General features: G+C 42.2%; 1 protein-coding gene across 4 annotated transcripts in view; it reads right to left on the bottom strand.

Moving 5' to 3' along the window:
* The window catches only part of cacna2d3 (calcium channel, voltage dependent, alpha2/delta subunit 3), a 33,832-nt gene extending 16,141 nt beyond the window's left edge, over positions 1-17,691 (bottom strand). For 2 of the 4 annotated variants that reach the window (XM_077003181.1, XM_077003200.1), the window contains exons 1-10: positions 16,725-17,691; positions 16,190-16,271; positions 11,162-11,278; positions 9,621-9,680; positions 7,137-7,299; positions 6,143-6,274; positions 5,200-5,260; positions 3,899-4,049; positions 3,444-3,518; positions 3,088-3,177 (exon numbers count right to left, since the gene is read on the bottom strand). In XM_077003181.1, the coding sequence (XP_076859296.1) occupies positions 3,088-3,177; positions 3,444-3,518; positions 3,899-4,049; positions 5,200-5,260; positions 6,143-6,274; positions 7,137-7,299; positions 9,621-9,680; positions 11,162-11,278; positions 16,190-16,271; positions 16,725-16,837 (1,044 nt within the window). In that variant the 5' untranslated portion in view covers positions 16,838-17,691. The remainder of the gene's footprint in view (positions 1-3,087; positions 3,178-3,443; positions 3,519-3,898; positions 4,050-5,199; positions 5,261-6,142; positions 6,275-7,136; positions 7,300-9,620; positions 9,681-11,161; positions 11,279-16,189; positions 16,272-16,724) is intronic. The other 2 variants (XM_077003189.1, XM_077003207.1) reach the window with 2 other exon arrangements.
* Positions 17,692-18,340: the final 649 nt, after the last annotated feature.

The following is an 18,340-nucleotide window of genomic DNA, read 5'->3' as shown; positions in this document are numbered from 1 at the left end:
TATATATTAAAAAACTCACAATTACAAAAATGTATTACAAAAAGCAGATGTATATTTTTAGATTTTAACCTTTAAGATTTCAAACATTAAGAACAACTTTATTTTGTAGTTTTCCTATTGTCTTTGTATTACATGCAGAGTAATTTAGTAATTTTGAGCCACTGTGTCTGCTGTATTTTGTCTGTGTAAAAGCTGGAACACAACCCTTCCTGTGTGCTGCACTGCCAAACTGAGTCCATGTGGACCAAGATGGATGGTGGTTATATAAGTAAAGCAGCTTCTGCTGGACCCTGCTGGGCTCTGCTGGGCTCTGCTGGACTCTGCTTTTGAGCAAGCATCAGCCCTGTAATTCATCCCCCGGGCCCAAGCATCCCAGAGATCAGGACTTTGATAATCTCTGTTTGTACGCGGCCAGAGGAGGGGTGGTCATTAATCTAATGGATTAAGATCCATAGCAGTAATTAACCAGCTTACTGACCCATGATGGAGGAGAAACAGAAGCAAAGTGAACTAAGCAATGATAATATCACCCAGTTAAAAAGCCTCTTTGATACACACACACACACACACACACACACACACACACACACACACACACACACACACACATAAACACAAACATCTGCATGCACACACACAAACACAATCATGTACACAAAACTCCACACTGCAGAATGTAAACACACTGTAAAAAACAGAACTTATAATTGCTCGCCTTACTATGATTTTTAGTTTAGCTGAGCCAAAAATAATTAATTGCACCATACTTTAACAAAGAAATTGGATCAGCTTACTTTATTGAGTTTCTTGTTAAAAGTTGATCTGGCCTTACAACCTGCATTGTCAAAATATACTAATTGTAGTTGAACCCTAGTTAAGGCCAGGCCAACTCCTCTGCGCATGCTCTATTTCACTCCTTAGTTGAGAACGGGGCGGGGTTTGCGATTTCTGCCAGAATTGGACTCCGGACATCTTGAAATGGATTTCACCTGCGTCAAGCAGTGACCTACGCTACTCTGAACTGAATATTAACGTCCAAATGCGTTTTGTCATTTGTCTTATATAACCCAACTTCAGTTAGCTATTCTTAGTATTTAATTTAGAGATCTATGTACATGTGAAATATACATTATCTGAACAAGATATTGTAGCGTCTGGCCAATGGGGGGTGGGGGGGTGCCAGAGGATGACGTCATTACCCATGAGCCCTTGCAGCTCCGGCCCTGTTATGCGTATCATGTGGTGTTTTTGTCTGTATAGTGTTATTAATGATTATTAATTGTGTGTTATTAGTTAAGTCAACCCCGGTCCATTTATTTATGTACATGTGCATTATCCGAGTTCCCCTCGTATGTGTAACTTTGCCGTCTTCATGACCTCCCCCTGTGTTCCATGTGCAAGGCCAAGCTATTTGAGGCCTTGAGTTTGATCTGATTGTGCCTGTGAGTGCCAATTTTCTTGCGAGGTGAGAATAAAACCTCTGTTCTTAATAAGAATGGACTTGTCTGTGGCCTCTTTCTCCCACACCATGCCACAATATAATAAGTTGGCACAACTTTAAAAAATTTGGAACTCTTATGTGAAACTTACATTTTGAGGTTCATATACATGGGCAAGATAAATTATCTGAACAAGATATAATAAGTTAGCATAACTTGAATCATTTGGAATTATTTGTAGGCAATACTTAAAATCTGAAGTTTTTATACCTGTGAAAAATAAATAATTGGAACAAGAAATAATAAGTTGGCTCAACTGAGTGAATTTCTTAAAAACTTAAGAGTTTGAGTTGGGATCAAAACTCAAAAATCGAGTGCAGTAAGTTGCCTTGAAATTTTGAGTTTTCTCAACTTTTTCGTTTTAACAGTGCACGTGTGCATTATGCATTTACAGTATTACAATATATAAGACTACAGTCTTATACAGAGTCCCTCGTGCTGTGTAATGGAGGACCGTCCTCTGCTTGCTCGTGTTAACAAGTGAAGTCAGGATGAAACACACAGGAGGATCTTCTACTGCCTGCACATGTTAAAGTGGAGAAGTCAGGACTGTGTGTAGAAATGTTAGCTCCCTGTATTCAGTTCCTGTGCTGCAGTTCAAAACTGAGTCACTTTTTAAAAGTTTTCTCTCTCTGAACTTCTCCAGCTAGTTTCTCTCTCTCTCTCTCTCTCTCTCTCTCTCTCTCTCTCTCTCACTCACTCACTCACTCACTTACACGCACACACACACACACGCATGCACACACACACACACACACACCTACACACACACACACAGACACACACACACACACTTCCTGGCCCCACTGGCCTTGTTGATTACCATATTTATTACCTGACTTTAATGAAGGTGGTGAATACAGACCTGCCTCCTCCTCTCTCCTTTTCTTTTGGGCCCTCGCTCATCTCCCTCTCCCCCACACTACCCTCTCCTCCTCTCTTTCTTTCATTCCTTCTGTCATCTCCCTCTCCCCCACACTACCCTCCCCTCCTCTCTTTCTTTCATTCCTTCTGTCATCTCCCCTCCCCTGCACATCCCTTCTATCCCTCGCTCACCCTCCCAACCCAAGTCACGCTCTGAGAAGAGGGAGATAAAGAAGGTGAGAAGACTGTCTCTGGCTGCTATCTGTGCTCAACACTGGGATTCTCTCCAGTCTGCCTGTTAATCAGCGCTCTTAATTACTGCTATTAATCACCAAGTGGGATCGCGGTGTCGTGGAGAACAGAACGGACAGCAGTGGAGCGCTGCCTAATGTCCCCACACACACTCACAAACACGCACCAATACACACGCGTCCAGAAACACACACAACACACACACACACACACACACACACACACATTTCACGCTTCACACTCTGTGATGTCATACAAAGTACCGGAGAAAATCTGATCTAGCATCATAATTTTTTTTCAAACTAATTTTCAGATTACCAGTGAAATCAGCAGTTAGTTGGCAGTAGCCTGCGTGCTTCACCCCTACAGGTGTGGCAGACAGCAGGTGCAGGCAGGCCAGCCAGAGGAGCCCAACCCTGAGCAGTATGAGGGCAGCCGGCTCAGTCTGCCAATCAAGAGAGTGAGAGGTCACCTCATTGAGGATGGTGAAGGCCTCCGTCAGAGCTTCTCCCAGAAGCCCCATGCCCTTGGCAAACAGCTTGTCTAAATGCTCCCGGAAATGCTGATATAGAGAGAGGGGGAGAGAATCAGTCTCACGTGGGCTTTCTGCTACGCTCCACGCTCACTGTCCAGAAATGAAGCACAAAGTGTTGTGTTTGCTTATTGGAACAGAAAGAAGGAAGAGAAAAGGGAGAGAGACAAAGGAAAACAAGAGACTGAGATAAGACGAAGGGCAAGAGACAAATGACACACAGAGGAGAGAATGAATGAGAAAGAGAGAGAGAGAGAGAGAGAGAGAGAGAGAGAGAGAGAGAGAGAGAGACTCACGTCTTTATTGGTCCTGTCCGCCTGCACCAGTGTTCCATTCAGACACGGTTCCACATAATGGACCTCCTGATTGTACTGTGATAAACAAACACAGCGCAATTACACTTGTGTGAAAGAACCACAGTGCAATTACACTTGAATAAAAGAAGTCCGAGTACTTCTCCCGCTTACAAACTTGAACACATCACGAGAACTGAGCTAATTTTCTAAAAACACTAAAAGGCATTTATCTTCCATGGTGTATCAGGTTACACGACACATCTCTTGATTACCGCAATGTCGCAAATAAACAGAGCAAAAAATAAAACACACCACATTTACATCTTTTTAGGAACAAAACGGAGCAACAAAGCAGGAATGAACATTGAAACAAAGCCAGTGAAGTTTATTTCTCTAATCCCGCATTAGCCAAACGAGGAGAGAGCAGAGCAGGACGCTCCCTTTGCGGGACCCACAGCGATGATGTTGAAGAAGTCGTCATCCCCCAGCGTGTCCAGGATGGAGGAGACTGTCTGCCTGGCGATGGTCAGACGAAGACCCTTCATGCTGCCGCTGACGTCCACCAGGATCACCACGTCTTTCGGCGAGGTGGCCGCCTGGATGTACCTGCGTGGGGTGAAAGGTAGGGGGCGCTGTGAAACCAAAGTAATTCACTCAAAGAACACCTGTGTTCTCTGTGGAGAAGAAAATACAACGGTTGCTTCATATGTGCTATTAACAATAAATAAGAATAGCTCACAATCTCATTGAAATTACGTCAAGGAAAGAAAGGGTTTTTTCCCCTCATTTTCCTTTTTTGCAATCCTTTACAGGAAGGAGAGCTGTGCATTTGTTGAAGATGACTGGTCCCTTATCATGATTAATGACTCCTCTACTGTTCCTGCCACTCAAGCAGAGTGAGTGACACAGAGGACAGTACAGACTACATTACAGACTACAGTACAGACTACAGTACAGTCCCGACGAACACCTGCTGTGCTCAGATCCACTCCGACATCTGCGTTCAGAGCGATAGAGTGTGCACGTGAGCACAGACTAACTTCCACAGAAGATGCACTCACTGACAGCCTGCCTTGCCTCTGCATTACAAAAATGGCTATCAGGTGGCTACTGTAAACACTATTGAACTGACACCCTCTGTGAAGGTTACATATCCATCACCTTACAAAGGGATTTCTGGAATGGCTGTGATCATTCCAGTGGCTCATGCAAAAATTTTTTAAGACATGAGCTACATTGGCGTACGTAATGAGCATCCACTTATTCTTGCTACCATGCACAGAAAATGTGAGCAAATAATTAAATAAATATATGTGGAAAAACGGCTTCTGAACTGAAGTTAATGGAGCAAGCAGATTCCATCAAGCTGGTTGCTTTCCTGCCAAAGAATCAGATCCCAGCATTTGTTGTTATGTTGTGGAGAGTCAGCGTGTCAAAAATGAGACCGTATATGACACGTGAAACCGTATATGACACGTGAGACCTTATAACAGGGACACAATCACACCAGCTGACTGCCCTGCTCACCAGTAATGTCAGGAAAGTTGCCCTTCCATTCTCTGGTTTCCACTAGCATCCCCGCAATGACACAGGCTTGGGGACTATAACAGTAGTCCTGCTAAAATGGTGCATATGTGGGTTTGTTAATCTTTTTGTTGGTGATCTAGGAGCTAACCTTGGGAGAGCCGTACAGAGCGCTGTGTCAGCAATACTCACTGCAGGGGTAAAACGCAGCACAGAACATTTGGGCTCTTACCACTTCCTGTTGCGGCAGTCAAAAGAGATGACGCCATGTTCGTCTGGGTGCCACTTCACACCTGGGGACGGAAGATGTTGCACACCTCAAACAGTCATCATGCAGATAACCTAAATATTACTGTATGGAGAGGTGCTTTTTATCTCATTTATTCTGATTGAAGTATGATCTAATGAATTAAATTTTAATGTAATTATTATATTTATATTAAGTCCAACTATTTGCTAAATATAATTAATGGTACTTTATTGAAAACATTTTTATGAAATTATATAAATAAAAAACTATTCTCAGTAGTTCTTGCTAATCTGAGGAAATATTCAGAGGAGGATTATATTGAAGTATTTTAAAGAAAGTTTAAGTATATAAATATTTACATTTTATTTTTGCAATCTTTGACTTGATTTGATTAAATGTCTACACCAATAATTGTCTACTATGCTCCAGTGTTAAGGCAAGTCTATTATTATGAGCAAAAAGCACAGATAATATAACATGTAATAATATATTAATATATGACAAATACATACAACGCAAGACAGCATTACGAACTCGTTTTATGGTTTCTTAAAGACAGCATAGTTTGAAACATCTATCTGAACTAATATCACAATCATGATATAAATCTTGATTAGAATGTTCATATACCAGTGATTGCATTTATCAATCCATGACTGTGGTACGTTTATACACTGTCTCTCTCTGATGGTCTGTAAAATACATTTAAACACTGTCTCTCTCTGATGGTCTGTAAAATTAAAACATTAGCAAAATTATTTATTTTTTCATTGCAAATGAGCTTAGTATCATGATTTTGCAAGCAAATGCATGTGCACATCCATACACACACACACACACACACACACACACACACACACACACACACACACAAACACACACACACACACACACACACACACACACACACACACACACTGCTCACCTGGATACTGCCTGAAGAAACCTTTAGCACTCCCAAAATACTGCCAAATAAGTGAGGGGTCCTTTTCATAATTCTCTACAAATATTTTATTTAAAGCTTCTGACCAGTAAACACCATTCACTATATCAGGATCTAAAAGAGATATAGTCAGAGAGAGAGAGAGAGAGAGAGAGAGATAAGGAATGTCTGTTCAGAACATCATCAGCCATTAGTACTAAACTCTAAGACATGTGACCTTTGACCTTAATTTCACCACACAAAAGCCATAAGCTCCAAATCATGTCTCATACATTTTCGTCCTATACTGGAGTCCAGTGTTAATGTTACTGCATTCACCAGCCCATAAGCACACGGAGCACAATAACACACCATGACAGGCACACACAAAGGAACAGACCACAGTCACATAAGAGTGACCACTCCTACCTCTCTGTCTCTCTCTCTCTCTCTCTCTCTCTCTCTCTCACACACACACACACACACACACACACGCATGCACACACACACACACACACATACACACACACACACACACACACATAGAGCTGCGAGCTCTGGGTGACTGGAGTTTTGTCCCCAGGGGATTATTGACCCATGAAGGGAGGCTGACACTAAGCTAATCATTTCCAGATCACTGAAACAGGAGTGGCCTAAGCTGTCTGTCTTAAACCACTGCACCATCACGCACACACACACAGTCACACATTACCTCTCTATCTCTCTCTATCTCTCTCTCTCCTTTCTAACTATATGTAAATATTGCTCTATACCTACTGCAATGTGCAGCTTTATAAACAATCATAATTAGATGGCTGTCATAAGAATGACATGCTATATTTAATAATGACATATTGTCTCAAACATGTCGACTAGTTCAACCAGGACAGACAGCTGTCAGGTGGGAGTCCAGAAGAAAAGAGAACATTTTGCACCCAGGAGAGGGCTGTGTGTCCAGGACAAGAGCGTCTGGACATCCAGCCGTACACCCGCTCACCTTTATTGTACATGTTGGTGGGCACCTGGACCACGCTGAGGCTGAGGTTGACGGACAGGTTGCTGAAGTGGTCGTTGGGCTCCAGGATAAACTCCCCCCCCAGCTCCACGCTGCGACCATCCCCATCTACTTCGTTGATCAGAACTGCGTTGAAATACTCGTACTGTCCCAGAAAACACATGTGCACACAGGGAGACGTGCAATCAGGGGGTGTGACATCACAAACACAAGTACTCAAATCACATCACAAAGGAACCAATCGAAAGGTCACCTAGTGTTTTGTGCATCAATATAAAACAACGGACAGCACTGAGACAATATTAGCTGGAAAGGTATTTTTTCCAAAAGGCCAAGCAGCCACACACATCGCTTTAACATACATTTAAAGAGAATGTTTCTCGGTGGTCTACAAGAACAAAATATGTTGATCCAAAACTCAGAAGCAATTTTGCATGTCCCTGTTGATTTAAATGAATTCTACATGATTGACATGAGCAACACTGAAAAAGAAATACAGATTTTTGCAGAAAGAAAATTTGAAATTATTCAGTTAAATTGTGAAGATCCTTTACCTTGTGGTGTTTCAACTCATGTTTTCAACATGTTTTTTATTCAACTAAAACATGCCATCCCATTCCTGTTTCAGTACAATTACCAAAGCCAGACTGTAGGACCAAAATCCTGAAACAGAAGTTCTGAATCACAATTGTCCTCCTCTATTAGTTTCAGATGCACTAATTGTCCTGGGAGGGAGTCACTATGTAGACAAGTAAAACACAGTGACTATGTGGCATTATACCTGGTCTGACTGCTGCGTTGCAATTTTATTTTAACACTGTTACAAACTCAGCCAGATTTGCCATCATCTGAAGAGAGGTTTTTTGAAAATAGTAAGAGTAGAGAGGAGCAGAGAGGGGAGTAGAGGAGAGGGGTGTAGAAGTAAGGAGGAGAGGGTCATAGAGGAGAGGAGAGGGGTGTAGAGGAGGGGAGGAGAGTAGAGAGATGTAGGGGAGGGGAGGGGTGTAGAGGAGGAGAGGAGAGGAGAGGAGAGGGGTGTAGAGGAGGGGAGGAGAGGAGAGAGATGTAGGGGAGGGGAGGGGAGAGGTGTAGAGGAGGAGAGGAGAGGAGAGGGGTGTAGAGGAGGGGAGGAGAGGAGAGAGATGTAGGGGAGGGGAGGGGAGAGGAGAGAAGAGGAGAGGAGAGGAGATGAGAGGAGAGAAGAGGAGAGGAGAGGAGAGGGGTATAGGGATGGGAGAGACAGAAAGGGGAGGGAGGGGGAGGCGCAGGGAAATGTCCGCACTCAGCGGTTCTGTCTGTTACGATGCTCTGCCTGGCACTGCCAGTGAGGGTGATCAGCGCTCTCCAGGAGAACGCACACACGGCTACGTCACCAGCATGCTGCCTGACAAATCATCTCTAGTCCACCATCACCACTGCCCACAACACACAGCTTGCACACAGGCACACACACAGCCAATAGATGCGGCATGGGTCTAGCTCTGGTAAGCAGTCTCTCTTATCTTCAAACATGCATGCGGACAAGTGCCCAAACACACAATGCCCTCATACCTCATCTGCTACTACACACTAGAATGTCTTCTACATATTCACCATCTTAAATGACCAATTACATGGCTCAATCCTGTAATACGTCACACCTGGCTCCTGACTGGTGTTTACAGCTGTTACACCAGACATGATTCTAAAGCAGCTATACAGGCTACATACAGGCCTCTGCTATACACCGCAGAGACAGGTACAAAGGCAGTGTCCAAAGTGGCTTTGCTAAATAAAAGAATCCTGAAAGAAATACAAGAATTGGGTTTGAAATATTAATAATAAATATACATTTAAAATATTGTGCTTCTCAAATGTACAAGCTTTATAAAGTTATATCCTAAAATGGTAATTTTGTGTGAAAACCATTGAGCCTATATAAAACACATAATCACACAAATCCAGAAAGTCTTGAAGGGTTGTCAAAAAGACCTTCTATATCACTTCACCATACTGATTATGGAGGGTTCATGACACGATTGGAATTTATTCGTGGAGAAAGAGTGTTAATGAATTCATTATTTGAAAGCAACCACCATTACTTTAAATGCATTTTGCTCTAGTGAATTTTCCATTTATCGCTGGAACGGCGGGGCTCAGCTAGGCCACAAGAACCCATTAATCTTCGTCTCAGCGGTGGGGACAGAATGAAGAAAACGGCAATATCTACACCAGACCTAAAACTTCATATATCTTGAACAGATCGAGTAAGAAGCTAGCGATTGGACGTAGTTCATTTGCCTACATTAAGGTCAAGTGGCTGGCGCGTTAGGTCGAACTGTCAGGCACACATTTTACGCAAACACGGAAAATATGGTTACATTTCATTTAACTCGGTTTTTGACAACACATCGCAGGTCCAAAGTGAAGAAACGAGCTTTTCACGGTCCTGAAGCGGATCACCTCAAAGAAATAAAATGTTCTCACCTGAAGATCAGGGTTCTCCTCGTGCTGAAGGTGCGCCTCTTCTGCCACCTCCACTATCCGCTAAAGCGACAATATGACAATAAATCAAAGGACAGGCCTCTTATTTAGCACATAGAATATATACAGACGATATAAAATCAAAAGAAGATTAAGTCGTTGTTGCGAAACAGATGGGTGACTTTCCTGCAAAAGGTTTTGATAAACAGGCAAGTGTTTACGGTGTTGAGATGCTCATTATTAGATTTATTTGTGTCGTAATTAGTACATGTGACACGTTCCCGTTAAAAGATAAGAGGGAAACAACTGTTAAATTGTAATTGGGGTCTTGATTCCATAATTAGGTCACTAAACACCACAAGTCAGTGATCTTACCGCACCCGTGTGTGTGTGTGTGTGTGTGTGTGTGTGTGTGTGTGTGTGTGTGTGTGTGTGTGTGTGTGTGTGTGTGGCTGGGGGGTGTATATAGAGACAGAGCGCGTGAACTGCTTAGGTCGGGCGTAGAAATGCCGCTCGCCGAGCGCCTGAGGTCAACAAATTAATATGTGGCATAAACCACGTCAACGAAAGGGGTGCAGGGTAAATAAAATCATGCCATTATACTGTTTGAACAGTCAGTACAAAGACCCCTAGAAATGTTTTCTAGTTTGCTACAAACTAGAATAGGCGGTTAAAACACCGCCTATTCAAACACCAAAGGAATTAGTGCCTTAATTAAATCTTTTTTCGTTTTTGTGGATATTTATGTTACTCGTTTTATTTTACCTAATCTATTGTAAAAATGAATATATACATATTGGTACACAAGGTAAAATTGGGTAGTTTGTTGGATTACAGAATATGGACATTTAATATGAAACAGCGTGTATTTGCTGCGTACAAACCTGGCAGAAATATATGTTAATCTTTTTTAAACTTTTTATTTTTATAGCGCAAATTTCAGTTGAAAAAATACAATCCCTACTGGCTTGTAGTCCGCAAAAACATTATAGATGTATTTCAGCGATTATTCTCTTCTAAACAAATGAAAATGCTACAATCTGAAAACGGGGTGTAGAGCGACAAGCTGCTCTCCCAAGATAACGCTATCTCACCCACGCACTGCTGGCGCGAGACAATTAAAAGGTTGCGCGCGTGGCCCCAGCTCCAGTGTAAGGAAACACCGGACCGGTGGTAATAGGGAAAATGTATACTCCAGTTAGAGGAGGGTATAGTGATGGAGAACATTTTAATCGTTTCGTATTTTTTCATACGTCAGTAATTTCACTGTTAACTAATCTCAAAGTCGGAACATTTTCCACGACAAACATTCTAAATTTACATGATCGTTAAGCTAGTAATAGAAATAGGACGTAATTGGAAGTGTGTACACAATAATAATAATAATAATAATAATAATAATAATAATAATAATAATAATAATAATAATAATAATAATAAACTAAGCATACTTACGATAACCTTTTTAAATGTATTATCTAATCAGCGTATAAAACAGCCTCTTTGAATTTAACACTGACAATTCAACTAAAGATAAGACTCACGTGTGCGGCTTCTGCTTTCTTCCGGAACATTTCTGCCATGTTCTCAGCCACATTTTTCACAAGTCTGGCGCCATCAATCTCCTCGAGGCGGACCGTTTTTTCGTATTCCTTATATTTCTAAAAGAAGACAAACAAGAAAATGATTGCAACCAGTCAACTCATACTGGTTCCTAACGAAATACATATAAATACTATTTTTTTATGTCTGTATGGGGCGAACTGAGTTCTTTTTGTAATATGTAAATGTCAGGATGGAGCGACTCTGTTCACTATCATATTACATTAAAGGCGGCATGACGTTCCGGCCTACATGGTCTTCATCAGAAGGATCAAAGTCCCTTCCAATTAAAAGTCTAGAATGAACAGTCTACAATCCAGAAAAGAGAATTATATACGTAAAAGATACATCAGGTAACACAGGTAAACCAAACTTTTGAACTGTACTCATCAGTGAAAACGAATCTTTATTTGAAACTCAAGAAATATGTTCATTTTTTTAGCCTTTAAACAGCACTAAATAATAATAATAATAATAATAATAATAATAATAATAAGATGATGAAGAAATCATATAATTTACTAATTGTGCTTTTTTTTACAGTGGGGTACATTTCATTTTAATATATTATGAACTTATATGAACTATAACATTACATGAGTATGAGCAAGAATTACTGGGGGGGCGACGTATATTTCTTATATATTTACTATGATGAACTGAATATTGACAAACTCAGTTTCACTAAATACATTTCACGACACAAATTACACAGATAAATTCATAAAAAGTAATGACACCGATTCAGATAGGCCTTCAGATGAAATTCGCATACTTCCAGTCCTGAGTGGAGCTGTTGTTCTCCAGTGTAGTTCAGAACACGCAAAAAGATTCATCAGGCGTTGTTAATGTACATTTTGCATCCACAAATACGACCAGGAACACTATTTTGTGAAACGTGAGCTTCCCATTGTTTGTTCAGGTGCCAGTGCAGATAACTCCCTACCCGCTCCCCCGTCCACTCTCTCTCTCTGGCTCTGTTCGAAATAGCCTACTACATATTGGATACTGCATACTGGACTCAGTATATACTGGATACTGCATACTGGTTCTCGTAGTAGTATGCAGTACAGTTTCCAGTATGCAACAAAAGCAAAGCATACTACGGGGTCATGTGAATGTAGCGTTGCATGATGGGATGCAGTACACCACGAAGATAGCTCTGTTCGCATACTGGAATATTTTGCGGAAGTAATATGTCATCCGGGTTTGTTTCGCATACTGGAAAATTTCATTTTGGTCACATACTGCATACGACATACTGAATTGGGGCTCGATCAGTACGCCAGTAGTATGTAGTAGGCTATTTCGAACAGAGACTCTCTCTCTCTCTCTCTCTCTCTCTACCTTCTCTGCGCGGAGAGAGAGACTTTGATAAGTTACATCCCTGATCTCTCCTGTAGCTACACATTAACGGCTACTCTGATTCGCTGACAACCTCCAGTCAGCCTTGTTGGCTGATATAACGCCTCCTCATCCAGTAATGAGTTTAATCTTGTCTCTGTAACTGGCCGAGAAGCTGCTGCACTTTGTGTGATTGGCTGAGGCCCAGCGTTGTAGGCGGGATGATGGCCACGGCTGTGTGAGGAGTGGTTTAGTGCGGGCCACACGTGGTTGGAGGGTAATTGAAATGGAGTCTGAACGCAAGAGAAAGATAATAACGCGTCAAGCCTGGGTGGGCTGGGATAATGAACTACATCCAGACAACGCTGAGACTGCAGAACACACACACGAACCTGAAAACACTCGATATCAGACACGCATACCGACCACAGCGCAATGCTAGATGAACACCACCAGTCTAGCCCGCCACATTGTCCAAAGCGTTATTTTTAATATTTCTTGAGTGGCGTTTACCAAAGTCCTAAGAATAAATCAAAGCAAGTCCCTCAGATGCACAAGCATAAGACAGACATAAATGCAGATACAGCACATATCAAATATATATTTGGTTGCATGCTACAAGGTAACAAATCCCCCAAAAATCCTGACATGTTCCTGCACTAACCACACACACACACACACACACACACACACACACACACACACACACACACACACACACACACACACACACACACACACACACGCACACACACACACACACACACACATAGTCATCCCATTACACCTCACAACACACTGTCCCCATGAGAGTTGCTGAAGTGGAACAGTTCATTTCACGCCTGTCCTCCCGCACCCCTCCCCCCTTCCTCCTCTCCACAGCCCTCCCTTCCACTTCCCTGCCATGTTTCAGTAATCACAGGCATTCCTGCAACACCTATCAATAACTTTGGTCACTTCACTTCCCTGACTCTCACAGTGCCACAGAAGGAAGGCCTTCACACACGTCTCCACTATTTCCAAGTGTTGAAGATGCTCGGCCTTTCATCAAAGACCTTCAATCAAAACCTTTCAGAATTCTCACCAAAGCAGCACATCAGGTTCTGCGGAATCTGCTTCCAGCCCTTATGTAACACACCTGGATCTGATATTCAGAGGCACTGGGTTGCACTGTGCCAAAGCAGGAACATTCAGGACCAGCGGAGAACCTCACATGGCTCATGGCATCACCTACCTCTGCATAGCAGGTATGATATTGTGACTTGCTATCAGCTTTGAGAGCAGATGCTGGTTTGACATGAATCACAGCAAAGGGTGGAACGGGCGTTTGGATTTGTCCCTTTGTGTAAAAACCAGGCAATAAGAGCTAAACGAGCTTAATGATCATATTTAATGACCCAGCATGCTGCTCCGCCTCCCCCAACTCTAACGAAGGGGAATAGCTTATTGGCTGGGTGCCACTCTCATTGGTCACGCCCTCAGAGCAGGACAATGACTCAAAAGTGCAAACATATGCAGGATCAGTGAAGGAAGGGAACAGGACTGAAAGGGGCAGTCACATGACTCCAGGACATTTTCCCTATCCTTGTGAGAAATGCGGTTGCGAATAACCATACTTTCATCAAACAGCCCTTTAGGCTACTACCTGTCAGATAATGATAAAGTGAGGTGTAGGCTAAACAGTATTGTTAGTGTCCAAACTCACCTATGCGGATTTCTGACTCATGATTCAGGCATTTCACTATGCACTATTCACTGCATGATGCCCCTAAAAATGAAGCGTACTTGTAATTGCAGTGGTATTTGATTGGCTATGAGATGAGGTTGCATCTTTGAAGCACAGGCTCAGTATTAGCCAAGATCTTCATCTATAGACATAGGGCTCACTATTAGGTAAGATCTTCATCTGTAGACATAGGGCTCAGTATTAGGCAAGCTCTTCATCTGTATACAGTGGGTTCAGTAGATGGAGAGAAGGCACGTGTCTCTGGTGTTTAACTAAACCATTACAACATGAGGCATGGATGCGTGAGCACAAGTAACTGCTGTCTCAATGCCTGCTTATCTCAGTCTGTGTGTGTGTGTGTGTGTGTGTGTGTGTGTGTGTGTGTGTGTGTGTGTGTGTCTGTGTTTTACTCACATGCACACATATAGACACAAAGCACTGGAAACAGTTTTCAATAGTATCTGCTTCTCTCTCTCACTCACTCTCTCTCTCTTTCTCTCTCACTCTCTCTCTCTCTCTCTCTCTCTCTCTCTCTCTCTCTCACACACACACACACACACACACACACACATTTATGTGCACCCATGCATTTCATGAGTAGGTCATCCATGCAATAATGTCTGTGTTGCTACAGTAAGATATAACAATAGTCAGACTGAGAAAGAAAGAACTCATTTTTAAAACAAGCACTGCCCGTTTGCAATGCAAGATTGTGTGTGTGTGTGTGTGTGTGTGTGTGTGTGTGTGTGTGTGTGTGTGTGTGTGTGTGTGTGTGTGTGTGTGTGTGTGTATGCATACTCAGTCAGGCTTCTTTTTTATTTTTGCATTCAAAATCAAAACTAAGAGTTGCATTCCAAAACAAACATCATCAGTGTTAACATTAAAATAATGAAGGATATGGAAATCCCAACATATACCAGCACACTAATTTCCGAATGACATAGGACTGAGCGCGTGGTAGAGCTTAGTGATCTGTAGATTATCATATAAGGTCGCTTTGTAGTCAAGAGTCTCTGTTTCTGTCCACGTTGTGGCTATGTAATTTTTGTTCAATGTATGTAATTACAGTTCAACCATATGATGTTTTGTGGCGTGAGGCTATGCACGTATGTTTAATTAATTTGCAAGTGAAAATTAGTGCCTTAAATCTACTCATACACCAGCAACAAAAAAGAAAATAGGCTACTATCATTCGTTGCAGAACAGACTAAAAAATCTGGTGTCTTAACGGTCAAAAACCATTTAGTTCCATGGTTAATTTCTGCCTGATCGTGCCAAAGCTCAGATTAAAACGAAACTGACATCAGAGACGTCAAGTCGTATCAAAATCTAAATGTGTAAATCCAGTTGGTTGGACTTAATGCATAAACGCTCCACTCTCTGCTCCCACCGTGTGGCGAAAGGGAGGTACTTAAGAACTCAATGAAACACACTCTCTCTCTCTCTCTCTCTCTCTCTCTCTCTCGTTTATCTAACATGCCTGATTTTGTCCAGGGGTTGAAACTCCACATAAAATTAAAGATGAGATTAGAAGGAAGAAATCTCAACGTCGTGTCCAGACATACACACATACGGTCATGCTCACACATACAGAGGAACTGATGAGTCTCTGATCACACACCTGAGCCTTTTCAAGACATACGCTCATGCACGCTGCCACACACACACACACACACACACACACACACACACACACACACGAATAGCTGAGTCTCTGATCACACACCTGAGCCTTTTCCAAAAACGCCATCTGTGAACAGCTGAGCATCAAAATAGTCCAACAACACATTGAAGCATTGCTGAACCTATTTACAGAACAGTTTTCTTTCCCCGTGTGCATGTTTATGAAATGTGGTGTGTAAGATAGATAGAGAGCGGGGCAAATATAGAGAAAGTGTACCTTCTGCAGTAGCTGAGAACCAGAGTATTTTGTGGCTATGGATTTAATTTCGCCCCCAAAAGCCGAAGCCCACAGTTTAACCCTGTTTGAAAAGGAACAAAAACATTATACATCACTTGTAAAAAAAATCCCACGAGCAGCATATTCAGATGGACCGTGAGATTTTCTGAATGTGTGTGCCTCCAAATATAATCGCTCGTGTGGTGTTAGTGGTACAGTGTACTGGGCCAGTAGCGTTTCCTTTAACATCTCTTTGTTCATGTTTCAGCTGAAATTTTACAAATACAATTCTACAAATATTGTCTTAAATTAAATCAAGCAAAAAACAATGTGTTTCAGTGTTAAAGTTTTTTCTGGGTAAATGTACGGTTAACGGTCTTATCAAACGCTGTATTATTTGTAATGTAAATTTAATTATCTATTGCTCTGAAATAGTACATATGCAATCCTATAACGGCACACGAAATATACTGATTTGTTCTAAATTTCAATCATTGCTTAACACAGCCTTTAAATAAACAATTGTCTCACTCACACTCCTAGTGGGATCCCGTGCTGGGAACCTCTTATGGCCGTAATCGCAAAGCTTAAGGTAATCCAGGAAAGAGCACAGTACACGTGCAAGTGGGGAATCCTCGGGACCAGCATCTTCTCTTTCTGGCGGCTGAACACACGGATCGCGCCCCTTTAAATGTCCCTGCGTTCTACAAACCGCGAGGGCAACACGGAGTCACCCGCGTATCTTTCCTGCGCGTCGCCTCCGGAGTTCACTCTCACTGTCCGGCTGTCACACAGCTCGCAATTCCTCCCCAGCGGGTAAAAGTGACCTGTCCATCGACCGTGGCAAACGCTGAGGGCAGCAACGAGGGGAAAGATTGAAATGGTTCTGCGCCGAAACCTCCAGCGCCCGTTATTTTATAATCGCTCAGTTAAGTCTCTTTCTCCTTTACTTAACCGCCCGAACTTTATGATACGCGACACTTTCGGTTTATTGCATCTACCGAAGCAGAAGTTACTAGTATAAAGCGAACAGAACCGGATTGAGAACGACAACCTGCTTCCTCTTAACAAGGTGCCTGAATATTTCTTTGGCGTTCCTGTGGCGAGCGTGCGGAGTGCAGTCGCCTCTTCTCAGATGTGAACGTGCTCTGAACGAGAAGGGTAGCGTGAAACTTTGACAAAGAAGAGCAGGGTCGCTTATTACGGCAGACAAGCTGCTGTGCTGCTTTGAAGTTGACCGGGGCACGAAACACCTGGAGGAGTAGCCAGGGTCGAAAACAATTTTGTGCACATATATTATTTCGAATTTTGACCTATGCCTTGCTGATGATCAATAACTCTCCGTAAATTAAACTAATTTGTCGAATAATACTAAAATAATGATTTTATTGTGCACATTCGCCTCGTTTTATAGGCTACTGTAGGTTACGAAAATCCCAAAACAGTTATCCAATCTAACACAAGTAGATTAACCTTTACATTGTGGTTATCTAGTTATCTACTTCAAGTGTAGATCACTTGTAAGGACGCCCGGTACACCTTCGGTGTGATGGAACTATCTTTATGTACGGGTCTTTGAGAACACGAGTGGGCCCTTGTTACGCCTATAATATCATTTCTGCACTAACGTAATGGATTGTGACTATGACGAGAACATATGTGGTTGATATGCCCGAGTGTTTGGGTTCATTTCCAACACTCACCAACGACAGATCACTGTCTTCTTACCACTTATAGTTTTTAATTCCGATGCCAGTTGTTAAATCATCCGAATTAAACGATATATTTTACTAAAGGTCAGCGTATGTAACTGCAGTTGGATTGATAAATAATCGGAGTGCAGATTTCCTTCTTTTTGACATAGGCCTACTACCAACGCCGCATTTTATTTTAATACAGGCGTTATAGCCTACGGCTAGGAAACGCGGGACAGGTCTATTTCTTGGGCTGCACGCCCCCTCGATTTCCCTGTAATAACGCGTGTCAAACACTTCAGCCTCCCGAACAGCTCTGTGATGTGAACCTAATGATGTATTACACAGGCATGGATATTGAGCCAAGAGACAGGATTTGCAACAACCTCGCATTACCAAGAATGTTTGTAGAATCCAGTTTACGATTGATCAGAGGCCCAAGATTTAAAACTAAATC

The sequence above is a fragment of the Brachyhypopomus gauderio genome, chromosome 1 (assembly GCF_052324685.1).
Source record: "Brachyhypopomus gauderio isolate BG-103 chromosome 1, BGAUD_0.2, whole genome shotgun sequence".
Lineage (NCBI taxonomy): Eukaryota > Metazoa > Chordata > Actinopteri > Gymnotiformes > Hypopomidae > Brachyhypopomus > Brachyhypopomus gauderio.
Note: the sequence above shows the minus strand (reverse complement) of the source record. Positions and strands in the feature narration are given on the sequence as shown.